Here is a 19,120-nt window from a genome sequence, read left to right as displayed (position 1 = left end):
AAAAAAAAAAGACCAAACTCAAACGCATGTCATTCTCTGTACGTTTGAATGTTTTTGCGTTTGCGTTTTGGTTCTATACAAATCTCTTTAATGTTTTATATTTATGGATTTGGTACCCGTGAGCAAACTTTGTTTTCTAATAATGTACCAATGTTGAGATTATCAATAATCGAATAGCTTCTTCTTCTAGTCAGTTCATTGATAAAAAAAGAAACGTTCCATCTAACGCGGTAATCGATTTCTGAAATTCTACTTAGCTTTTAAACCAAAAAGATTCTGGTTTGGTACGCTCTAAAACGGGTCAAATTCTGATAATATTTTATAAGGCCAGCTAATATTGGGCCTATGGGTGAGGGAAATGATTGGGCCATGATTATTAGTTGAGCCTCGTTAGAAGATCCAACGGTAGAGATTGAGACATCTTTATGGAAGTTCTGATATACACCGTTGGATGAACAGACGAGCTTGACTCCGAATAGCATATACTTAAAAAGGGCAAAACCCTCCAGCGCCGCCCCGCGTCTCTCTTCTGTTTTTCGTTTTGCATTTTTTTTTTTCTTTTTTTCTTATCTCCTCCTTACACTCTTCGGAGAAGGAAGAACCCTAATCTCAAGGTAAAATCCACCACCTTTCTTTTACTGTCTCTTACCGTTTGATTTTCTGATTTTGCAAACGGGTCAAGCTCATATTTCAGATATATAACTTGTTTCTTGATTCATTTCGCTTATTTAGGGATTTAGGATTAGTTTTGTCCGTCTTTGAAATTTCGGAGATGATTTTTACTGTTTTTAAAACTTCTGTGGGTTTGATTAGGTGACTAAATACCTAACTGATTGAAAAAGGTTGAAACTTTAGGTTTAGACTAATAGTGATATAAGCGCGTCTGAGGTCGATTTTGTTGGCGTTTTAATCTTCTTACTTTCTTATGGTCACTGGAAGCTTTGTTCTCAGTATGTTTTGTGAATGTAGTAACCATAGTATTGTGATGAGATTTGGGGGATTGATGGATTTGGCTTATGCTTTGTTTACAGATGAATCGTGAAAAGTTGATGAAGATGGCTAACACCGTCCGCACTGGCGGAAAGGGTACAGTCAGAAGGTATAGATATTATTCTTTTCTACCCAGTTTGATTATTCAATGCTTAGCAATTACTGTGATTGATGTTATAATACCATTTGATATTTACTGCAGAAAGAAGAAGGCTGTGCACAAGACCAATACCACTGATGACAAGAGGCTCCAAAGCACCTTGAAAAGAATTGGAGTTAATTCCATTCCTGCAATTGAAGAGGTTAACATCTTCAAGGATGATGTTGTCATTCAATTCATCAACCCTAAGGGTATGATTCTGATTCAGCCTTTTTTTTCTTGTATTGTATTTAGGTGTTTCAAAACCTGTTTCCATGTTATTGATGATTGTGTTTCCCCTTTTGAATGTTACTACAGTTCAAGCTTCAATTGCCGCAAACACATGGGTAGTTAGCGGTACTCCTGTGACCAAAAGTAAGCATCTGTTCATATCTTTTCATCTCTATTTTCTTGTTTCTTTATCAGTGCGTTTTCACTGACTGATGTGTAAACCTTTTTTACCTGCAGAGTTGCAAGATATCCTTCCTCAGATTATCAGCCAACTCGGTATGTACCATGTTATTGAGCTGAATTCAAGATATTCACGATGTTTCTTCCCCTAAGCGAAGATCCTTAACCAATATGTTTATTTTGATCTCTTGCAGGACCAGACAACATGGACAACCTAAAGAAGCTGGCAGAGCAGTTCCAGAAACAAGTTCCTGGTGAAGGTAATGCCTCAGCAACCATACAAGAGGAGGATGATGACGATGTCCCAGAGCTAGTTGGTGAGACATTCGAAGGTGCCGCTGAAGAGAAAGTACCAGCTGCTGCCTCTTCTTAGAGTGAACAAGAGCGAAGACCACATAAAAAAAAAACAAAAAGAACCGCACTTTGATTTTTACATATCTTTATAATATGTTTGTTCGCTCGATCGTTTTTGTAGTTTCCAACCAGAATCTTGTTTCCCCTCTAATGACTTAAGGTTTTATCCAATTATTTGATGTCTTATTAAACCTCTCTTTTGATTCTCTTCTATGACAGCGAATCAGGTTCTCTCTCTCATCTTCTCGTCTTCACTATGTGGATTGCATTTGATGTTGACACATTTCACTGTCTTGTTGCGTAAAAACCATTCCACCTGTTTTGTTTTGAGTTTCTTCTCAAACTTTCCAGACATTTCATCGTTCCCTCTACAAATTCATTCGCAGAGACATGTCTCTTCTTCGTCAAGTCTCAATCTTTGTGAGTTTCTTCTGTAAACATGGCTTCCCTCTTTGTATCTACTCCCTCTTCATCTTCCTTAACTCTCAAATCCTGTCACAGTTCGAGCCTTCGTCGCTGTTACAGACCATTACCTCCCAAACTTGTGAATCAAAAGTACAGAACGAGACGCTGGAGTTCTTTGAGATGCTCAGCGGAAGATGATCGAGTTCGTAAGTCTACTAACGAAGCTCCATCTCCGGTGGCCATAGCGGAGGAGCAAAATGAGAACCACGGGAACGAAAATGCGTCGCCTTCTCCAGATATGAGTGAAGAGGAGAAGGAGGAGGAGGAGAAGAAATCGAAGGAGCAAGAGAATGATTGGAAGACGGACGAAGAGTTCAAGAAGTTTATGGGGAATCCATCAATCGAAGCTGCGATAAAGCTTGAGAAGACGAGAACTGATCGTAAGCTGAAAGAGCTGAACAGAGAGAGCAACAGTGAGAATCCAATCATCGGAATTTTCAACAGCTTGGCTCGTGAAACTTTGACTAGAGAAAAAGAAAGGCTTGAGAAAGCTGAAGAGACTTTCAAGGCTCTTGATCTCAACAAGGTACTATACGGCCATGATGACTCTTTTGTGTGTTTGTTGGATTGCATCGTTTCTGAAAGTGTTTTTGTGATGATGCACAGTTGAAGAGCTGTTTTGGGTTCGATACGTTTTTCGCTACTGACGTTCGTCGGTTTGGAGATGGAGGGATCTTTATTGGGAATCTGAGAAAACCCATTGATGAGGTCACACCTAAGCTTGAAGCAAAGCTATCTGAAGCAGCAGAGCGTGATGTTGTTGTGTGGTTTATGGAAGAAAGGTCCAATGAGATCACAAAACAGGTAGACGAAGGCCTATAAAATTCTCTAACTTTGAGGTTCATGATTTTAGGATTAAGGCTAAAAAAAATTCTGGAATGTTTGTTCTTTGTGTTTGTAAAGGTGTGTATGGTGCAACCTAAGGCGGAGATCGATCTACAATTTGAATCAACTAGATTAAGCACTCCTTGGGGATATATTAGTGCAATTGCTTTATGTGTTTCAACCTTTGGAACCATAGCTCTTATGAGTGGTTTCTTCCTTAAACCCGACGCTACTTTTGATGACTACATTGCTAATGTGGTTCCTCTTTTTGGCGGGTTCCTCTCCATCTTAGGCGTCTCAGAGGTAAACAAAAGCAAATCAAAAGAGCTAGCTCCAAATTACTCTGTTGATTACATCTAAACTAAACCTGTTAGTTGTTTGTTTCAGATAGCAACCAGAGTAACCGCTGCACGACACGATGTCAAATTAAGCCCATCGTTTCTGGTGCCATCGAATTGGACTGGTTGTTTAGGAGTTATGAACAATTACGAGTCATTGCTTCCTAATAAAAAGGCGTTATTTGATATCCCAGTGGCGCGTACAGCTAGTGCATACCTGACTTCGCTGCTTCTTGCAGCTGCCGCGTTTATATCTGATGGTAGTTTCAACGGAGGAGACAATGCTTTGTGAGGATTTATTAGATGAAATTCTTATTTTGTGTTACCGTTGTTTCTATGCAGTTTTGTGTCTCTTATTGGTTTATTACCTTCTACACAGGTACATAAGGCCACAGTTCTTTGATAATAACCCGTTGCTTTCGTTTATCCAATTCGTTATCGGTCCTTATGCGGATGATCTCGGTAATGTATTACCTAATGCGGTTGAAGGAGTTGGAGTTCCCGTTGATCCGCTTGCTTTTGCTGGTCTTTTGGGTAAACCTCATAACTTTTGTTGGTTTCTCTTGTTAGTTTTTTACTATATTCTAAACCGTAAATAAACTCTTTTCAGGTATGGTAGTGACTTCATTGAACTTATTACCATGTGGAAGACTCGAAGGAGGTCGAATCGCTCAAGCAATGTTTGGAAGAAGCACAGCTGCAATTCTCTCATTTACCACATCACTCCTTCTCGGTATCGGAGGTCTCAGCGGAAGCGTCTTATGTTTAGCTTGGGGGCTATTCGCAACTTTCTTCCGCGGTGGTGAGGAAACACCTGCAANGGAGGTAAACAAAAGCAAATCAAAAGAGCTAGCTCCAAATTACTCTGTTGATTACATCTAAACTAAACCTGTTAGTTGTTTGTTTCAGATAGCAACCAGAGTAACCGCTGCACGACACGATGTCAAATTAAGCCCATCGTTTCTGGTGCCATCGAATTGGACTGGTTGTTTAGGAGTTATGAACAATTACGAGTCATTGCTTCCTAATAAAAAGGCGTTATTTGATATCCCAGTGGCGCGTACAGCTAGTGCATACCTGACTTCGCTGCTTCTTGCAGCTGCCGCGTTTATATCTGATGGTAGTTTCAACGGAGGAGACAATGCTTTGTGAGGATTTATTAGATGAAATTCTTATTTTGTGTTACCGTTGTTTCTATGCAGTTTTGTGTCTCTTATTGGTTTATTACCTTCTACACAGGTACATAAGGCCACAGTTCTTTGATAATAACCCGTTGCTTTCGTTTATCCAATTCGTTATCGGTCCTTATGCGGATGATCTCGGTAATGTATTACCTAATGCGGTTGAAGGAGTTGGAGTTCCCGTTGATCCGCTTGCTTTTGCTGGTCTTTTGGGTAAACCTCATAACTTTTGTTGGTTTCTCTTGTTAGTTTTTTACTATATTCTAAACCGTAAATAAACTCTTTTCAGGTATGGTAGTGACTTCATTGAACTTATTACCATGTGGAAGACTCGAAGGAGGTCGAATCGCTCAAGCAATGTTTGGAAGAAGCACAGCTGCAATTCTCTCATTTACCACATCACTCCTTCTCGGTATCGGAGGTCTCAGCGGAAGCGTCTTATGTTTAGCTTGGGGGCTATTCGCAACTTTCTTCCGCGGTGGTGAGGAAACACCTGCAAAAGACGAAATCACACCTCTCGGAGACGATAGGTTTGCTTGGGGTATAGTCCTTGGACTCATTTGCTTCCTCACTCTCTTCCCCAATAGTGGAGGTACTTTCTCCACTTCATTCTTCAATGGACCATTCTTCCGTGGTGATGATTTCTAAAGATGTTGATTAGTTAAGTTGTAGAAACAAGCATTGAAAAGACTTCTTATTTATTATTATTAATGGTGTTACAGAAGCATTGTAAATATTTTTGTTGTATCTATGCTCTTTTGAACATAACCTTTAATGGAACATCACTTAAAGCAAGTCTTCTCTTTCCATCTTGCACAAACACACCAACGTCTCTGCAGATGACTTTGCAGAAATTGCAGACAGTAGGACAGAACCTGATCTTGTAATCATTGTCAAATTTGTCGATCTTGAACCAGTTATCAACCGTTGTCTGACCCGGATTCCCTTCAACGCCACAAGTTGAAATTAAATTTTGACTCGTTGCCTCGTCGAAATTGGCTAACTCCCAGATCGAAGTTGGAGAGAACTTGATGTTTTGATCAGTTGAGACACGGACGATTCTTGATCTGTCATACGGTGAGAAACTCACCGGTAGGCCGTGAGAGACTTCGAATTGGTCCTGGATCACACTTCTTGGACATGTTTTGTTCTCGGGTTTGGACATGGTTAGTCCGCCCCCGCGCCCCCGAACTACAGGCAAGATGTAGTAGTAGAACCGTGTTTGGAGAGGTTTTCCATTGATGTCCTTAACTGCTTCGACGGGAGCTTCGGTGGCGGCTCCACCGTGGCTGATGAAGACGGCAAAGAGGAGGAAGATACAGAGAAGGGATGACATTGTAGGAAGGCTTTCTTTATATGGAAACTTTTAGTATGAATTGAATTGGGATAAGAGTTTAGTACTTATATAAGCTGGACGAAGTAGATTTATAAAAAAGTCAAAGTCAAAACTTATATCTGTATTAGTTTGTGGTCGAGCATATATATATGATAAATCTCGTTGGCGTGTTATAATATGGTCAAAGCTTCACGACGTCATATGTCGATCACCCCTGACGACATCCCTTTCATTGACTAGTGGATGGATACGATTACCTGTCTAATTGTACAATTAGACTATAAGGAACACCGACAACAAGTTTAAATCTCATGATCCAATTTAACTTCCTGACAAGGAACAAAAATCCAAAATTTATAATAAAGCATTAATCTAATAAAAATATTTATACTTCAAATACAGTAGAAAAGAATAAAAGTTTGAATCCAAAACCGATACTATAAGATAAAATGGGCTTGTTGGCAAAAAAAGAAGATAAAATGGGCTTGAGTTGGGCTTAGGCCTCATATCACAAAAATCTCCTAAAATAAAAAATAAACGTAACATGTTGCTCTCTCTCTCTCTCTCTCTCTCTTCTCCACCCGCAAGAAGATAATAATTAATGAGAGTTTCGCCGGCGGCAATGCTCTCAGTCTCCTTAACTATTCCACTACTACCTCTCGCTTCAACCAAAACTCGTTCCTCCGACCAATCTTTTCTATTCAAACAATATGCTTTGAACAATCAGAGCATCTCGCGACTAGGAAGTCTCGTCTTAGAGAAACCCAGCAGAAGAAGATGGACCTTCTCCTGCGAATGCCGAAACAGAGGAAGAAACAATCACGCAAAATTCGATGACGAAGGAGAAGATTTCATTGTTGTAAACTTCTACCGGTTTGTATCAATCGAAGATCCCGAAGCTGAAATTGACAAGCACTTGTCTTTCTTAAAGGTCAGTCTTTTTATTTAAGTAATGTGAATTGTCCAAATTGTTCGAAAACAGTCTTGAACTTGTTAACATTCCTTGTTCTTGATTCAAATTTTGAAGCTTTTCTTATGTTTTTTTTTTTGTTTTCGCCTTCCAGGATTTGAATATACGAGGTCGGATATACCTCAATGAACAAGGAATTAACGCGCAGGTACTAATTATCATTTTTGTAATCACGCATTTAGCTTTGAACACACTCTTTTCATCAAACTATATGAGAATGCCTCCATGTTTATGTGAACTATATCAAGCTCTTGTTGTGTGTTAACTTCTGTAATTCTTGTTTTTTTTCTGCAGTACAGTGGACCATCTAAAGATGCTCTTGCATATGTTGAATGGTTGAAAGAAGATGATAGATTCTCGGATTTGCTTGTTCAGATTTCTCCTGCTATTAACGGGCACGCGTTCCCTAAGTTGAAGCTACAGAACAAACCCTCCTTAGTCCAGGCAAGCTACATTCCATAACAACCACTTTAAATCTATGGTTCAGAATGAGAATATTCTTACTAATAGTGTGTGATACTAATGCAATATCAAATATGGTGTAAGACTACTTAACAGTAGTTGTGTTTCTTTTTCTATCTGTAGTACGAGGGGGGAATTTCACACCTTCCCCTACTTGATCCACCAATGCGAGCAAAACCTTTAGAACCATCTGAATGGAAAAGGAAACTGAATGACGTAACGGATGATGATGAAGCTTCAAGTAGTGGTAGAAGCTGCATATTATTGGATGTCAGAAATGGTATATCTTTTTTTCCTTTCTATCTGTTTACAGTAACAAAACAGTCTTGATTTTTCTTATTATCTAGTATCTACATTACTGATCATTAGTTTTCTATTAGTTGTGCACATGTATGATTGTTTGTGATTCTTATTCTTAAAGGGCCTCACTTATTTGCTCAACTTAAACCTACTGGTATTTCGAAGTGATAGACATTTTGTTTGAACAGGTTATGAGTGGGATGTTGGTCATTTTCGTGGGGCACCTAGACCTGAAGTTGATTGCTTTCGGAACACTTCTTTTGGTCTATCTGATGAAAAGGTACAATTCATCCTTAACCGTGGCAGCTGAAATTTTCTTATTTACAACCTGTAGATTCTGATAAAGTGATCAGACAAGTCGCTTTTGTAGGTTACATAATATATAGTACTGAAGGTACAGATATCTAACAGTGAATAATATCGACTATGCTTCTACACTATAGGAAGCTCCTTCAGACCCTTTGATAAATGTTGACAAGGAAAAGACAGATATACTGATGTACTGTACTGGAGGTATACGTTGCGATGTATATTCAGCAGTTTTAAGGTAGGACTGCGGCTTCTACTACTGCATTGTCTTACTAACATCTCCTCGATATATTTTTTTCCCAAATAACTTTCTTGTGAGAAGTCAAATTTCTTTTCAGACAACGGGGTTTCAAGAACCTGTATACACTGAAGGGTGGAGTTTCGCATTATCTTAAAGAAGAAGGCACTGCTGAATGGGTTGGAAATCTCTTTGTGTTTGACTCTCGTCTCTCTCTCCCACCAGCTACCTACGGTAACAACGCCGTGGGTGAAGCCAGAGAAACTCCAGTAACACCTGTGGATACAAGTTTTGCAAGATGCTACATTTGTGATTCTCAAATTCAGGAATTAAGACATCGGAACTGTGCTAACATTGACTGCAATCGACTTTTCTTGTGAGTTGCATTATGGTTTCTGCTTCATCTTTATGTCTATTAGCAGATAGTGTATGATTTACAAAATTTTGATTTTGATGGACCTGGTAACTGGTAAGTTGCCATTGTTTTACTAAACTTACCTCTATCTTCGGTTCAGATGCTGTGCAGAATGTGTCGTCCACTTGAAGGGATGTTGCTGTTCAAACTGCATTACTGCTCCCAGACTTAGACCTGTCTTGCAGGGCGTAAAGAGATATGAAAAATGGCATGTATATCGTGATTCAGAAGTGCAAAATGCGCCATTGATTTGATCAGATGAGATATGAGAAACATAACACAGAAACAGCAGAAGCTAAAGAAGTTAATCAAAAGCCTGTTCCAGGAAGAACTACTAGTCATTCTTTGAGGTTCTTCGAGTGTGAAACTTGTCAGAACTCAGTTTTCATTTCAACATGTACAAACAAAGCTTGCAGAAATTCACAACTTAATATACCAGCTGTAATTGCAGCACAATGCAAACTGTATAATGCAACAAGATGGTGCTTGTTACTAGCATAGTAGAAAAAAGAAATGTAGTGATTATTTTAGACAAATCCGTCATTTAATATTTCTATAACTAACACACTCGACTTTCTCTGCTCTCACATTACATTGAGTTTTGATATTGCAGGCCTAGTGAAATATGGTGGTTATGCTTTGATCAACTTTCTTGAAATGTCTTCAGACACTGGACAAGCTCAAAGCTCTACCATCTGCGAGCTCCACCTGTTTGTGTAGCAATGTAATTTCTCAGAGAAGGAGACTGGGTAAGACCATCTGGTGCAACTGTGGTGTTTTGAGTTCCATTCTTCTGCTTCATCCTTCTGCGTGCTATGTAACCTCTGACCCAAGGAGTAACATCCTCGTTGGTCTTAATCATAATGAAGAAGATGATGCGGTAGATGATAATCATGCTAAGAATCACACTGAGGTTAATCCATTTTGATCGGTTCACGTCGATCTGGAAAACGTTCTCCAGAACGTATTCACCTGAAATCTTGAAAGCACTCCCCTGGCTGTCAAACATCAATCCTCTCAGATCATTCTGGTACTGACCCTGGTGAACAAGCAAAACAAGAAAATATTAGCTCTCTGCTATTATTATCACATGATGATGAGCTGATATGAAACTTGTTCTTGCTTCAACAATATATTACTTGTAGAGCCCAAAAGTGAAAGCTGATGTATGACATTGGATAACGCCAGAAAGGCTTGGGGATGTCATTAGGAAGCCTAAAGAATCCAGAAACCAACATGAAGATGCCCTGAAATAGAAGTAGAGACAAACAGATTTAGGAAGAGCGTCTCTTCTGCTTTAGAAAGTGAAACAGAATGAATGTGTTTGGGAGAGCACCTGGATTCCAGCTCCTATGATGATACCCATGAGGAAGTTGGGAACAATACTAGCTATCGCCATCATTAAGCTCTCCACAACGGTGACACTTCCATAAAGGCAGAGAACAAAGAAGAGGTAGTGAGTGAATCCTGGATGCAGACCCACCATGAAGTAACAGATTGTCCCGGAGATGAAAGTTATCATGATCAGAAATGGTGTTGCAGATAATGTGTTGGCTATCACAAACGCAGCTACTCCATAGTGCCCGTTTAGTCTCTCTCTTTGGAATACCTGCAATCAGTTTCAGTTTAACAAAACCGTTTGGTTCATTCGCAAGAAAAATTGCAGAAGTGGCTAAACTAACCTTCATGTCTTCAACAAAAGAAGGAAATCCACCAATTGACATGAAGGTTACGAATCCAAAGACAAAAGACGCGCATGAGCCGCGTGCCTGATTTCACAAACAGAAAAAGGACGGATATGGTGCGAGGTAAGATAATGTTCAAGTTTGTGTTTGAATTGTTCTCCAATAGATGATAATATTAGCAAATACCAGAATGGCGCTGTAGCTTGTCCCAACGTTCAGATATATGGTTCCAATGCAGACGGTGACCAAGATGTAAATAAGAAGTCTGAGCCAGTAATATCCAAAGTCCCTTGACATGTTGATGAAGGATCGCTTAGTTAAAGTATAGGTCTGCAGAAGGAAACTAGCCTGACTGCCACCAGAGTCAAGAATAGTCCCTTTCTGTAAACAGAAAAAAAATTAGGAAACGGGTTTAGAGAAACCAGTGACACGTCCTAACATCAAACAAAAGCTCAAGAAAAGTATTAATTAGTACTTACAAATTGGGATATCTCCTCAACTTTAGCCTTTGCTGTGTAGTAGTGGTCAGAAGTGTGGTAATAGTCAATCAAGACCCTAATAGCTTCAGTTGTAGTAATTTTCTCCAACGGATCGTTGCTTGCTTCGAACTGGAAAGTAGAATAACAAGTCCATCAGCAAATGAGTCAAGCAGAGAATTGAAATCAGTTAAAGGGGAAGGTTTTTATGTACCCTTAGCTTCATAGAACCTTTCAAAGTGGCTCTAACTTTGTCAAAGTCTGAGTTTATGCATCTTAGGAAATGATCAGAAGGGTTCCTTAAAGCAGGACATGGAAACCCCGCTTGTGCAAAGAACTGCAATCAAAAGCAAAAAAAACACGGATTAGATTCCAAGATTTCTTCAGAGAACCATACAGTATTTTCTTTCGGTTTGGTTTCTTGCCTCATATGCATCTGAAGCTTGACCAAAGTAAACAGTTTTGCCTCCAGAAAGCAGATACAACCGATCAAACAACTCGAAAACCTCACTGCTCGGTTGATGGATCGATGCTATCACCGTCCTTCCGTCTCGTGATAGTGCACGCAAAGTCTGAGTCACAAAGAAAGCAGACGCACTACACAAAGAAAAACCAACAGGCATCAAGCTTGATAAATAATGACAGTTAGCAGAATCTGAAAATTGAAGAAGCTGTCTTTTTACCTATCAAGACCACTTGTTGGCTCATCGAGAAAGAGTAAACGAGGTCTCATGAGAATCTCGAGAGCAATACTGACTCTTCTCTTCTCTCCACCACTAATTCCACGCAAATGCCAGTTTCCTATAACAGTATCTGCACAATCCTGAAGACCCATCTCTATGATTGTCCTCTCCACAAGAGCACGCTTCTCCGACCGTAACATCTTGTCCGGAAGACGAACTCTCGCTGAATACCAAATAGTCTCTCTCACAGTTAACGTACCAATCAAGTTATCGTCTTGCGTCACATATGCCTGTAAATTATATAATAAGATTCGTCAAAAATGAAAAACACAACTTGTAAATATACAAAGATATACTTTATTTGTTTTCTCTTTTCCAACACTATGAATAGCTAAGCTCCAAAATCCAAGAACATTCTTTATATATCATACCAAGACAAAAATAATGTAAGCTAAGTGAAACCTAAGCATAAGGGGCATAAAAAAAATACTAACAGCTGTGCCAAAGGAGAGTTTGGTTTTGCGGCCGTTAAGAAGAACGGTGCCGGAGAGGAAAGCGTTAGCGGCGAGGCGGCTAGCGAGAGCGTCGAGCATAGTTGATTTGCCAGAGCCGGAAGGGCCCATGAGAGCCGTGAGAGATCCAGGTTCAGCGTAACCGGTAAGACCTTCAAGAACGTTTTGAGTCCCACCATCTCCCATAGTAACCATGACAGTCAGATCTTGCCACGTAAGCCTCGCAGAGACGTCTCCGACGAACTCCGTTGGAGCTTTCTCTCTCCATATAGCTTCACTCAACGGACTTAACCCACCAACCGGAAAATTCCCTCCGGCGGATGAAACCGGTACGGTGGTCTGTTGTCTGCTTGCTTCTATCTCCATCTCTTTTAAACCGGAAACAGAGGATTTTGTGTGTTTCTTGAAAAAAAAAAAAACAGAACCCGAGAAAAAGGGGTTTTGTCTTAGGAAATGGAAAAAGTGTGAACGTTGTTTGAACTCTGATAGATAAGAAAAGCTATAGAATCAAATATATAAGTAGAAGAAAGTCAGGAGAAAAGAGTTGAGTAATGTAACAGAGTCATGAGAATATTGCATGAACAACAAACTTGGACTCGTTTCTATTCTCATGAACTTGTTGAATGACTGAAACACAACAAACACTTCTCCTTCTCCTTCTTACTTTTTTTTTTCTCTCTCTTTTTTATCTATCTCATCTACAAGATAATGAGTTTTCTTTTATTTATTTGTTTTTGGAAAAAAAAAGGGTTCTTGATTCGAACAAGAAATGAGATAGTTATGAAGACAGCAAAGAGATGGTTGGGAGAAGAATTGAATGAAAAATCTAAAAAGAAAAAAAATAAAAGTGGGGTCTAGAGTTTTGTTGATGTGGTGAATTTTCATCTTTTTTGGTTGTTGTTTGCATTTATTGTAGTCTGGTAGTCGATAGAAGTTTGCATTTAGTAATGGATAAGACCACCCCAAATCTGACCCTTTTTTTTTTTAAGTTATATATTTACTTTACTTTCATAGTATTTGATTGAATATTTTTCTTTTGTTCTTTTGTTCTGTAGATGATGAATTATATATTTTGATTACTAGTGTCTTAGTGGTATTGAAAAGGGGTTACATAGATTAGTTAGTTATGAAGGAAGTATCTTAGAAGAAAATATATACTTTGATATTGAAGTCTTCTGTTGTAGTTCATCTGCTATATTTTTGGTCTAAGTAGTAGTAGTAGACAATTATGATACAACAAGAACCATAACACTTTGTCTTTTAATTATAAAACATGTGTGTGTAAATGCTGAAATATTGTTGACAGAAAAGTGCCGAAATATTAGAAAAGAGTACGAGTCTATTCTTCATTTGTTGGTACTTGTTAAGGACCCTTTGATGGCATTCTATCGTAGGTCCATTTTGTCATTAATGATAACAAAATTAAGTAAGTAAAAGTAATTATTGGAAACTATATGTATAGAGGCTTTTTGAATGATTGTAGATTTTGAAGTTGTTTTTAGTTTCTTTTCAAAATTTAGTCAATGGGAATTGTAAAAAATAGAAAATCTAACTTTTGATAGTTCTTGTCAGTTCTCAAAGCAAAACTAAATCTATGCTTCATCGGTTGACTTACTTATTCCGTCTTTAGTTTTTTTTTTTTTTTTTCATACAAAATCTAAAAACCACTTTAAAACTTGCATACATGCATGGCTTAATTATATAGTATATTAAAACAAATGTACCAAGTTCTCTGTCCCTTTGATTTTCAAAGATTCATCACGACAGAATCAAGAGATACTCAAAGAAAGTTATATTTGGGCTAAAATGTTTATAAAACTCTACTAGGTCAAGGCATGTGTGGATAAAAGAGTCAAAGCCCAAAAAACAAATTGGAACGTATAGTAATGGATCTTGAACCAATTAGGCCCAATAATTGAATTTTCGTTGTTTCCCCCGAAGATATTGGAACCGTGCTTTTTCTTTCTTTCTTTGAGCTATTGAATCCGTGCTTACTGTGAGGAAAAAAGAGACGAATACATATGAATCTGGTGCCAAAACCAGCTTTTACTTAACTTTTTTGTTTTTCTTTTCTAATAAGAAAAATAGTTTAATAATATATATAGATTAATTCTCAGTCAGACTAAAGTCAATATCACCGCAAAGACGAGAAAATTGAGGTGATAAGTTATTGTATTCGTTACCAAAAAAAAAATGATTGATTATTAGAAACGAGGAAAACGACAAGAAGAGACCAAAACACGTGACTCAATTCTAAAGAAACCAGTAGAGATTAGAGAGACATTAACAGAATTAAATATAGTTTTTATTTAAATCAAACAAAAAAAAACGTAAAATTGTATAGAGGTCTCTTGTAAATTTGTGATAGTGAAAGTTTATTTAACAATACTATCGGACTTCAAAAGTAAACCACTTGTACTACTGAAATTATTAACAGTCATAGATTGTTGAATTAAATGTTATTGACTTATTTAGTTCGTAATATTTTATCTATTAAATTAACAGAGTGTAATAGTAAATTAAAAACATGCAATACATGATGAGAGTAATTTATCAAATCCAATTTGTCAACTCGGTAAAATAGTAATTATCAAAGCCCCAAAGGAGAGTAAATGTGATCGCGAGAATTTTGTTTTTGTATAATCTAAAGAAAGTGAAAGGAAAGAAAAAAAAAAAAAAAAAAAAAAAAAAAAAAAAANAAAAAAAAAAGAAGAAGAAGGAAAAGACAAGATAAGGAAGAGAACAAAATAGAAAGAGAGAGAGAGAGAGAAGCAAAACGCGAGAGATCGACGCAGCCTTGCTTCATCGACAACATGTGGCGACCAGATTAATTCATCACTCTCTTTCACACACAGTTGCTGTCTGTCTGTGGTTTCTTCTTTTTCATTCTATCAATTCTGTCAAAATTTAACACTAGTAAAAAATACACTGTTTCTTTTTAAAGCCCTTTATTACTATGTCGCACACACATACAAAATGACGATACTGTATACCTTTGGATTAAATCTTTTTGTCTAGACCACATACGTTCGTTGTATATATAAGGTATTAACAACTATTTTTTTCTTCTTATTATTTTGGCTGAATAAGGTACTAATAAGTGATAACTACCTTTTTCTTGAATATTGAAACATAGTTTGTAAATCCTGGCATGATCTATAAAGTTTTATGCATATTCTGTCTTCTAATATGCTAATATATATATCATAAATGTGGACACAAAATTATTTTTTCTGAAAAAAGTTTAAGTTCATATAAAAGTGAACCTAACCATTTTTTGTCATAATGAATTTAAGCCAAATTAATGTATATATATATATATCACTTTTGTGGTTTTAATCCAGAAGGTGATGATTAATTAATTAATGAAAATCTGAAAACAGAAAATTTATTAAAGAAAAAGCGGCAAAAAATCAGTATCTATGTTTAGCTATTTTACTTTGAATATAAATTGTTTAACAGCATTACAATAAAAGAAAATAGCTTTTTCCGAGTTTTTTAATTTAAAATTTTGGATTTTTTCTTTTGAATGAGGCTTAACCAACTATTACACGATAGTTTATTTTAGAAACATGTTCACTTTGAGGAGGGTTGACCAAAGAAAAAGAAAAGTTCACTATGAAGGTGTTGAAAATAAATTAGCTAAGAAAAGTAAAAAAAGACTAACGATAAGATCTTAGAAGGGAGAGAGAAGAGAGAGAGAGACAGGGTGAATTGCTGAATTAACAACAACATAAAATAGATTTACACGATAAGAGTGAAAAAGACAGAGGAGAGAGAGAAGGAAGCTTTTTTGGTCGTGTTCGTTTTTTCTTTTCTTCTTGGAATAATAATAAATAGAGAAGCAAGTCATACTCACAAAAACTTTCATTCAAACTCTCTGTTACTTCTTTTTTTTTTGTCCCCAAAAGATTCTCCTCATAGATTTCATCTAAAATTCAGTAAACTCATATCTGCGGTTTCTTGCTTTTTTCTTTAATTTTTAGCCAAACAAAAAAAAACCATAAGCTGTTCGAAAAGTGGGAGATGGAGAGCGAGAGAATGTGGTGGAGGTCATCATCGTCGACGAAACTCCGATCAAATCTTGAGAGATTTCTTTTAAGGATCACTCCAAAGCCTCCTTCTTTCTCTTTATCACAGGTTACCTTTTTGTTTTCTTTTTACCTTTCTTTTTTTTTGTAACATCTTCTCCTTTTTTCTTTCTAATTACCTTTATTTATGAAAAAATTACTATAGTAATTGTTTTTGTTTGTAATTTTCTTTCTATTGGTGTGATTTCTTTTCTAGCTTCCGAGAATCCTCCACGTCAAGCATATATACTCAGATTAAGTCCTAAATCACCTGTTTATAATTACATATCGATCGACAGAATCAATAAATTATTAAAATACATTTTTTTTTTGGTAAAATTGAGTATTTTTCATGGCATTTTCGTGTAGTTTTCTTTCACCACGTGGAAACCTTGCGACAGCATTTTGCCATTTCGTGTGTTGAAAATGAAATATTAAAAAATCAAATTATTTTTTGTCTTATACTGAAATAGGTTTGAATATTCTGGATTGCTAAGGTATATCCTGCGAATGTGTCTGCTTCATCTTTATACCATTAGATGACTATCACTTTCAGCAATTAATTATTGTAATTTAATGTGTAATTAACTGCTTATGTGGTGAATTTATTACTATTAACAGTGTTGAATTACAATGCTTTTTTTGTAAGTGGGTTTTATAAATGATTATCATTATCACTAAACACATGGGACTTTACTTTTTAATAACTTTGATCCTTTTTGTTGTTGTTATTATTTTGTAGAGCTGCGAGAACGATTTGAACAGTTTTTGGATCCAAGAGAGCAAAGATGAGATTGAATGTTTCAAGCTTAGTGATCTTTGGGACTGTCTTGATGAGCTGAGCGCTTATGGACTCGGAACAAAGGTTGATTTAAACAATGGTGAATCCGTTATGCAGTACTATGTCCCCTATCTATCCGCCATTCAACTCTATACTAACAACAAATCTTCACCCTTTTCCAGGTTTGACTTTCCCACTTATTCTTTTTTTTTTTCTTTTTTTCTTTTAGTTTTATCAATTGGGGACTATAGTGTTCTGAAGCAACTTGAGATGGTTTTTGTAGGAACCAGAGTGATGTGGTTGATTGTGAGAGTGAATGTTGGAGTGATGATAGTGAGATTGACAAGTTTTCAAGGTCACTGAGCAGTGGTTCTAGCAAATTATGGGATTCTGTTTCTGAGGATTCTGGTTATGAAATCGATGGCGTTTCTTCGTTGATGCGTGATAAGCTCGGTTCCATTGATTTTCAGTACTTTGAATCCGCTAGGCCGCACTTGCGGGTTCCTCTTACTACCAAGGTTTGCCTTCATTTCCTTCCTAGTGATCCCATTCACTTAAATTAGTCTAGCCTAAATGATCTAATGAAGTAACTTTTGTATCTTACATTTGGTTTGTTTTAGGTTAAAGAATTGGCTGGGAAGTATCCGGGACTTATGACTCTAAGGAATGTTGATTTGTCTCCGGCAAGTTGGATGGCCATTGCTTGGTAAGTATAGAAACTGATCTGCTTATTTGATATGCAATTATTTTCTGCCCTCGATGAGACAATGATGATGGAACTCTTCAACTTTTGTTACGAATTTAGGTATCCGATCTACCATATTCCATCTCGGAAGATGGATAAAGACTTATCGACGTGTTTCTTGAGTTATCACACGCTATCTTCGGCTTTCCAAGGTAGACACTTATGTTCATGCATGGTATAATCCTTAATAGCTAGTGTTGTAGAAACTATTAGCTAGGCTTAAAGACATGTTTTGGTACAAACTGTTGAGACATCTAGCTTTTGATTTTCTTAGGTAATTTGGTAGAGGGAGACGATGAAATAAATGAAACCATGGAAGAAGAAACATTGTGCTGTGAGGACGAATCAATGACCAAGAGGCTTCCTTTGCCTCCTTTTGGTTTAGTTTCCTACAAGTTGCAAGGAGATTTGTGGGGGAATCAAGAATCATGTGACCGCGAACGTCTACTTTATCTCCGCAGTGCAGCGGATTCGTGGCTGAAACAGCTTAATGTTCATGATCACCATGACCATATCTTCTTCTCCATGAACAAGAGCTTGTAGGTTCAATAAGACAAGACTGTTTTTTTTTTAATCTGTTTTTAGTTGTTCTCGACTCTTAGGTATATATAGCAACTCGCCATAGTAGAGGTTTGTTTTGTGAGGGACTATGGGAATTGAAACTTGCGAGTTGTGTGAGTTGTGTCTCCTCATGTTTTTTCTTGCTCTTTCTAGGATCTGTTTTATGTTTTCTGACCAAATAACTTTGTTGTCGGAACAAATCTTGTCAGATGTTTTTTTTTTCTCTGTAGATTGGTTCGTCGTTACAGACGAAGAAGGATCGAATACACTTTGCATTTGCTAATTCTAAACAAAACAAATTAATCTTTCTTTTTACCAAATATGTTTAAAGAGAACCAAAAGACATCTAGCTTTTGATGTTCCAAAAATAATGTATATTAGTTATTTTGCAATTTCATTGTAATTAAAACAAACTAAAGTATATATTAATATATATAATTTATAAATATTTAATAGATATTATTTATAAATATATAGAGAGAAATAAGTTATAACTAATATATATAGATATGTATATATATATATATATATTCATTTCTTTCTTTAGCTTGCAAATCATATAATATATTACTAATAAGGTATCATTTATCAATATTGTATATAATTACCATAACATTGTAATTTTCAATAATTTTTCAGTAATTGTATATAATAAAGTTAGTTTCTTCTTGGACAAGCTCTAAGATACTACCATTTGTCACTCTCTTCTTACGATATGTGTCATTTTTTTATTTAATATTTTTAGTGTATTTTTTCAATTAACTTTATATGACATACAATATATTATTTATATTTAACACAAAATATAAATTGATATTATATATTACAAGATGTTCAATTTATTCTTTTATTTGTATAGCATATTGTCAAAAAT

At 36.6% G+C, this 19,120-nt stretch overlaps 6 protein-coding genes across 6 annotated transcripts; 4 read left to right on the top strand and 2 right to left on the bottom strand.

The window, feature by feature from the left end:
- On the top strand, positions 504-2,065 carry LOC104775900 (basic transcription factor 3). Its single transcript, XM_010499860.2, has 6 exons — positions 504-614; positions 1,032-1,099; positions 1,193-1,341; positions 1,448-1,504; positions 1,598-1,636; positions 1,735-2,065. Exons 2-6 carry the CDS (start codon positions 1,032-1,034, stop codon positions 1,911-1,913), a joined length of 492 nt encoding a protein of 163 aa, XP_010498162.1. The 5' UTR covers positions 504-614; the 3' UTR covers positions 1,914-2,065.
- On the top strand, positions 2,205-5,498 carry LOC104775902 (probable zinc metallopeptidase EGY3, chloroplastic). Its single transcript, XM_010499861.2, has 6 exons — positions 2,205-2,885; positions 2,966-3,163; positions 3,263-3,487; positions 3,572-3,810; positions 3,902-4,056; positions 4,993-5,498. Exons 1-6 carry the CDS (start codon positions 2,334-2,336, stop codon positions 5,349-5,351), a joined length of 1,728 nt encoding a protein of 575 aa, XP_010498163.1. The 5' UTR covers positions 2,205-2,333; the 3' UTR covers positions 5,352-5,498.
- Positions 5,385-6,154, bottom strand: LOC104775903 (miraculin-like). The gene has a single exon (XM_010499862.2). The coding sequence runs from the start codon at positions 6,037-6,039 to the stop codon at positions 5,452-5,454; it is 588 nt and encodes a 195-aa protein (XP_010498164.1). The 5' UTR covers positions 6,040-6,154; the 3' UTR covers positions 5,385-5,451.
- LOC109124531 (rhodanese-like domain-containing protein 8, chloroplastic) lies at positions 6,603-9,269 on the top strand. The gene is made up of 8 exons (XM_010499858.2): positions 6,603-6,970; positions 7,104-7,157; positions 7,304-7,453; positions 7,595-7,751; positions 7,960-8,051; positions 8,215-8,318; positions 8,419-8,694; positions 8,834-9,269. Exons 1-8 carry the CDS (start codon positions 6,641-6,643, stop codon positions 8,985-8,987), a joined length of 1,317 nt encoding a protein of 438 aa, XP_010498160.1. The 5' UTR covers positions 6,603-6,640; the 3' UTR covers positions 8,988-9,269.
- On the bottom strand, positions 9,201-12,898 carry LOC104775897 (ABC transporter G family member 11-like). Its single transcript, XM_010499859.2, has 10 exons — positions 12,072-12,898; positions 11,578-11,867; positions 11,320-11,491; positions 11,109-11,231; positions 10,898-11,026; positions 10,605-10,799; positions 10,416-10,502; positions 10,070-10,342; positions 9,873-9,980; positions 9,201-9,772 (listed from the first exon to the last, which is right to left on the bottom strand). Exons 1-10 carry the CDS (start codon positions 12,453-12,455, stop codon positions 9,422-9,424), a joined length of 2,112 nt encoding a protein of 703 aa, XP_010498161.1. The 5' UTR covers positions 12,456-12,898; the 3' UTR covers positions 9,201-9,421.
- LOC104775895 lies at positions 15,921-18,521 on the top strand. The gene is made up of 6 exons (XM_010499857.2): positions 15,921-16,229; positions 16,902-17,122; positions 17,224-17,458; positions 17,561-17,646; positions 17,746-17,837; positions 17,960-18,521. Exons 1-6 carry the CDS (start codon positions 16,116-16,118, stop codon positions 18,226-18,228), a joined length of 1,017 nt encoding a protein of 338 aa, XP_010498159.1. The 5' UTR covers positions 15,921-16,115; the 3' UTR covers positions 18,229-18,521.

This window comes from Camelina sativa, chromosome 3, assembly GCF_000633955.1.
Source record: "Camelina sativa cultivar DH55 chromosome 3, Cs, whole genome shotgun sequence".
Lineage (NCBI taxonomy): Eukaryota > Viridiplantae > Streptophyta > Magnoliopsida > Brassicales > Brassicaceae > Camelina > Camelina sativa.
This window is presented reverse-complemented; position numbering and strand designations above follow the sequence as displayed.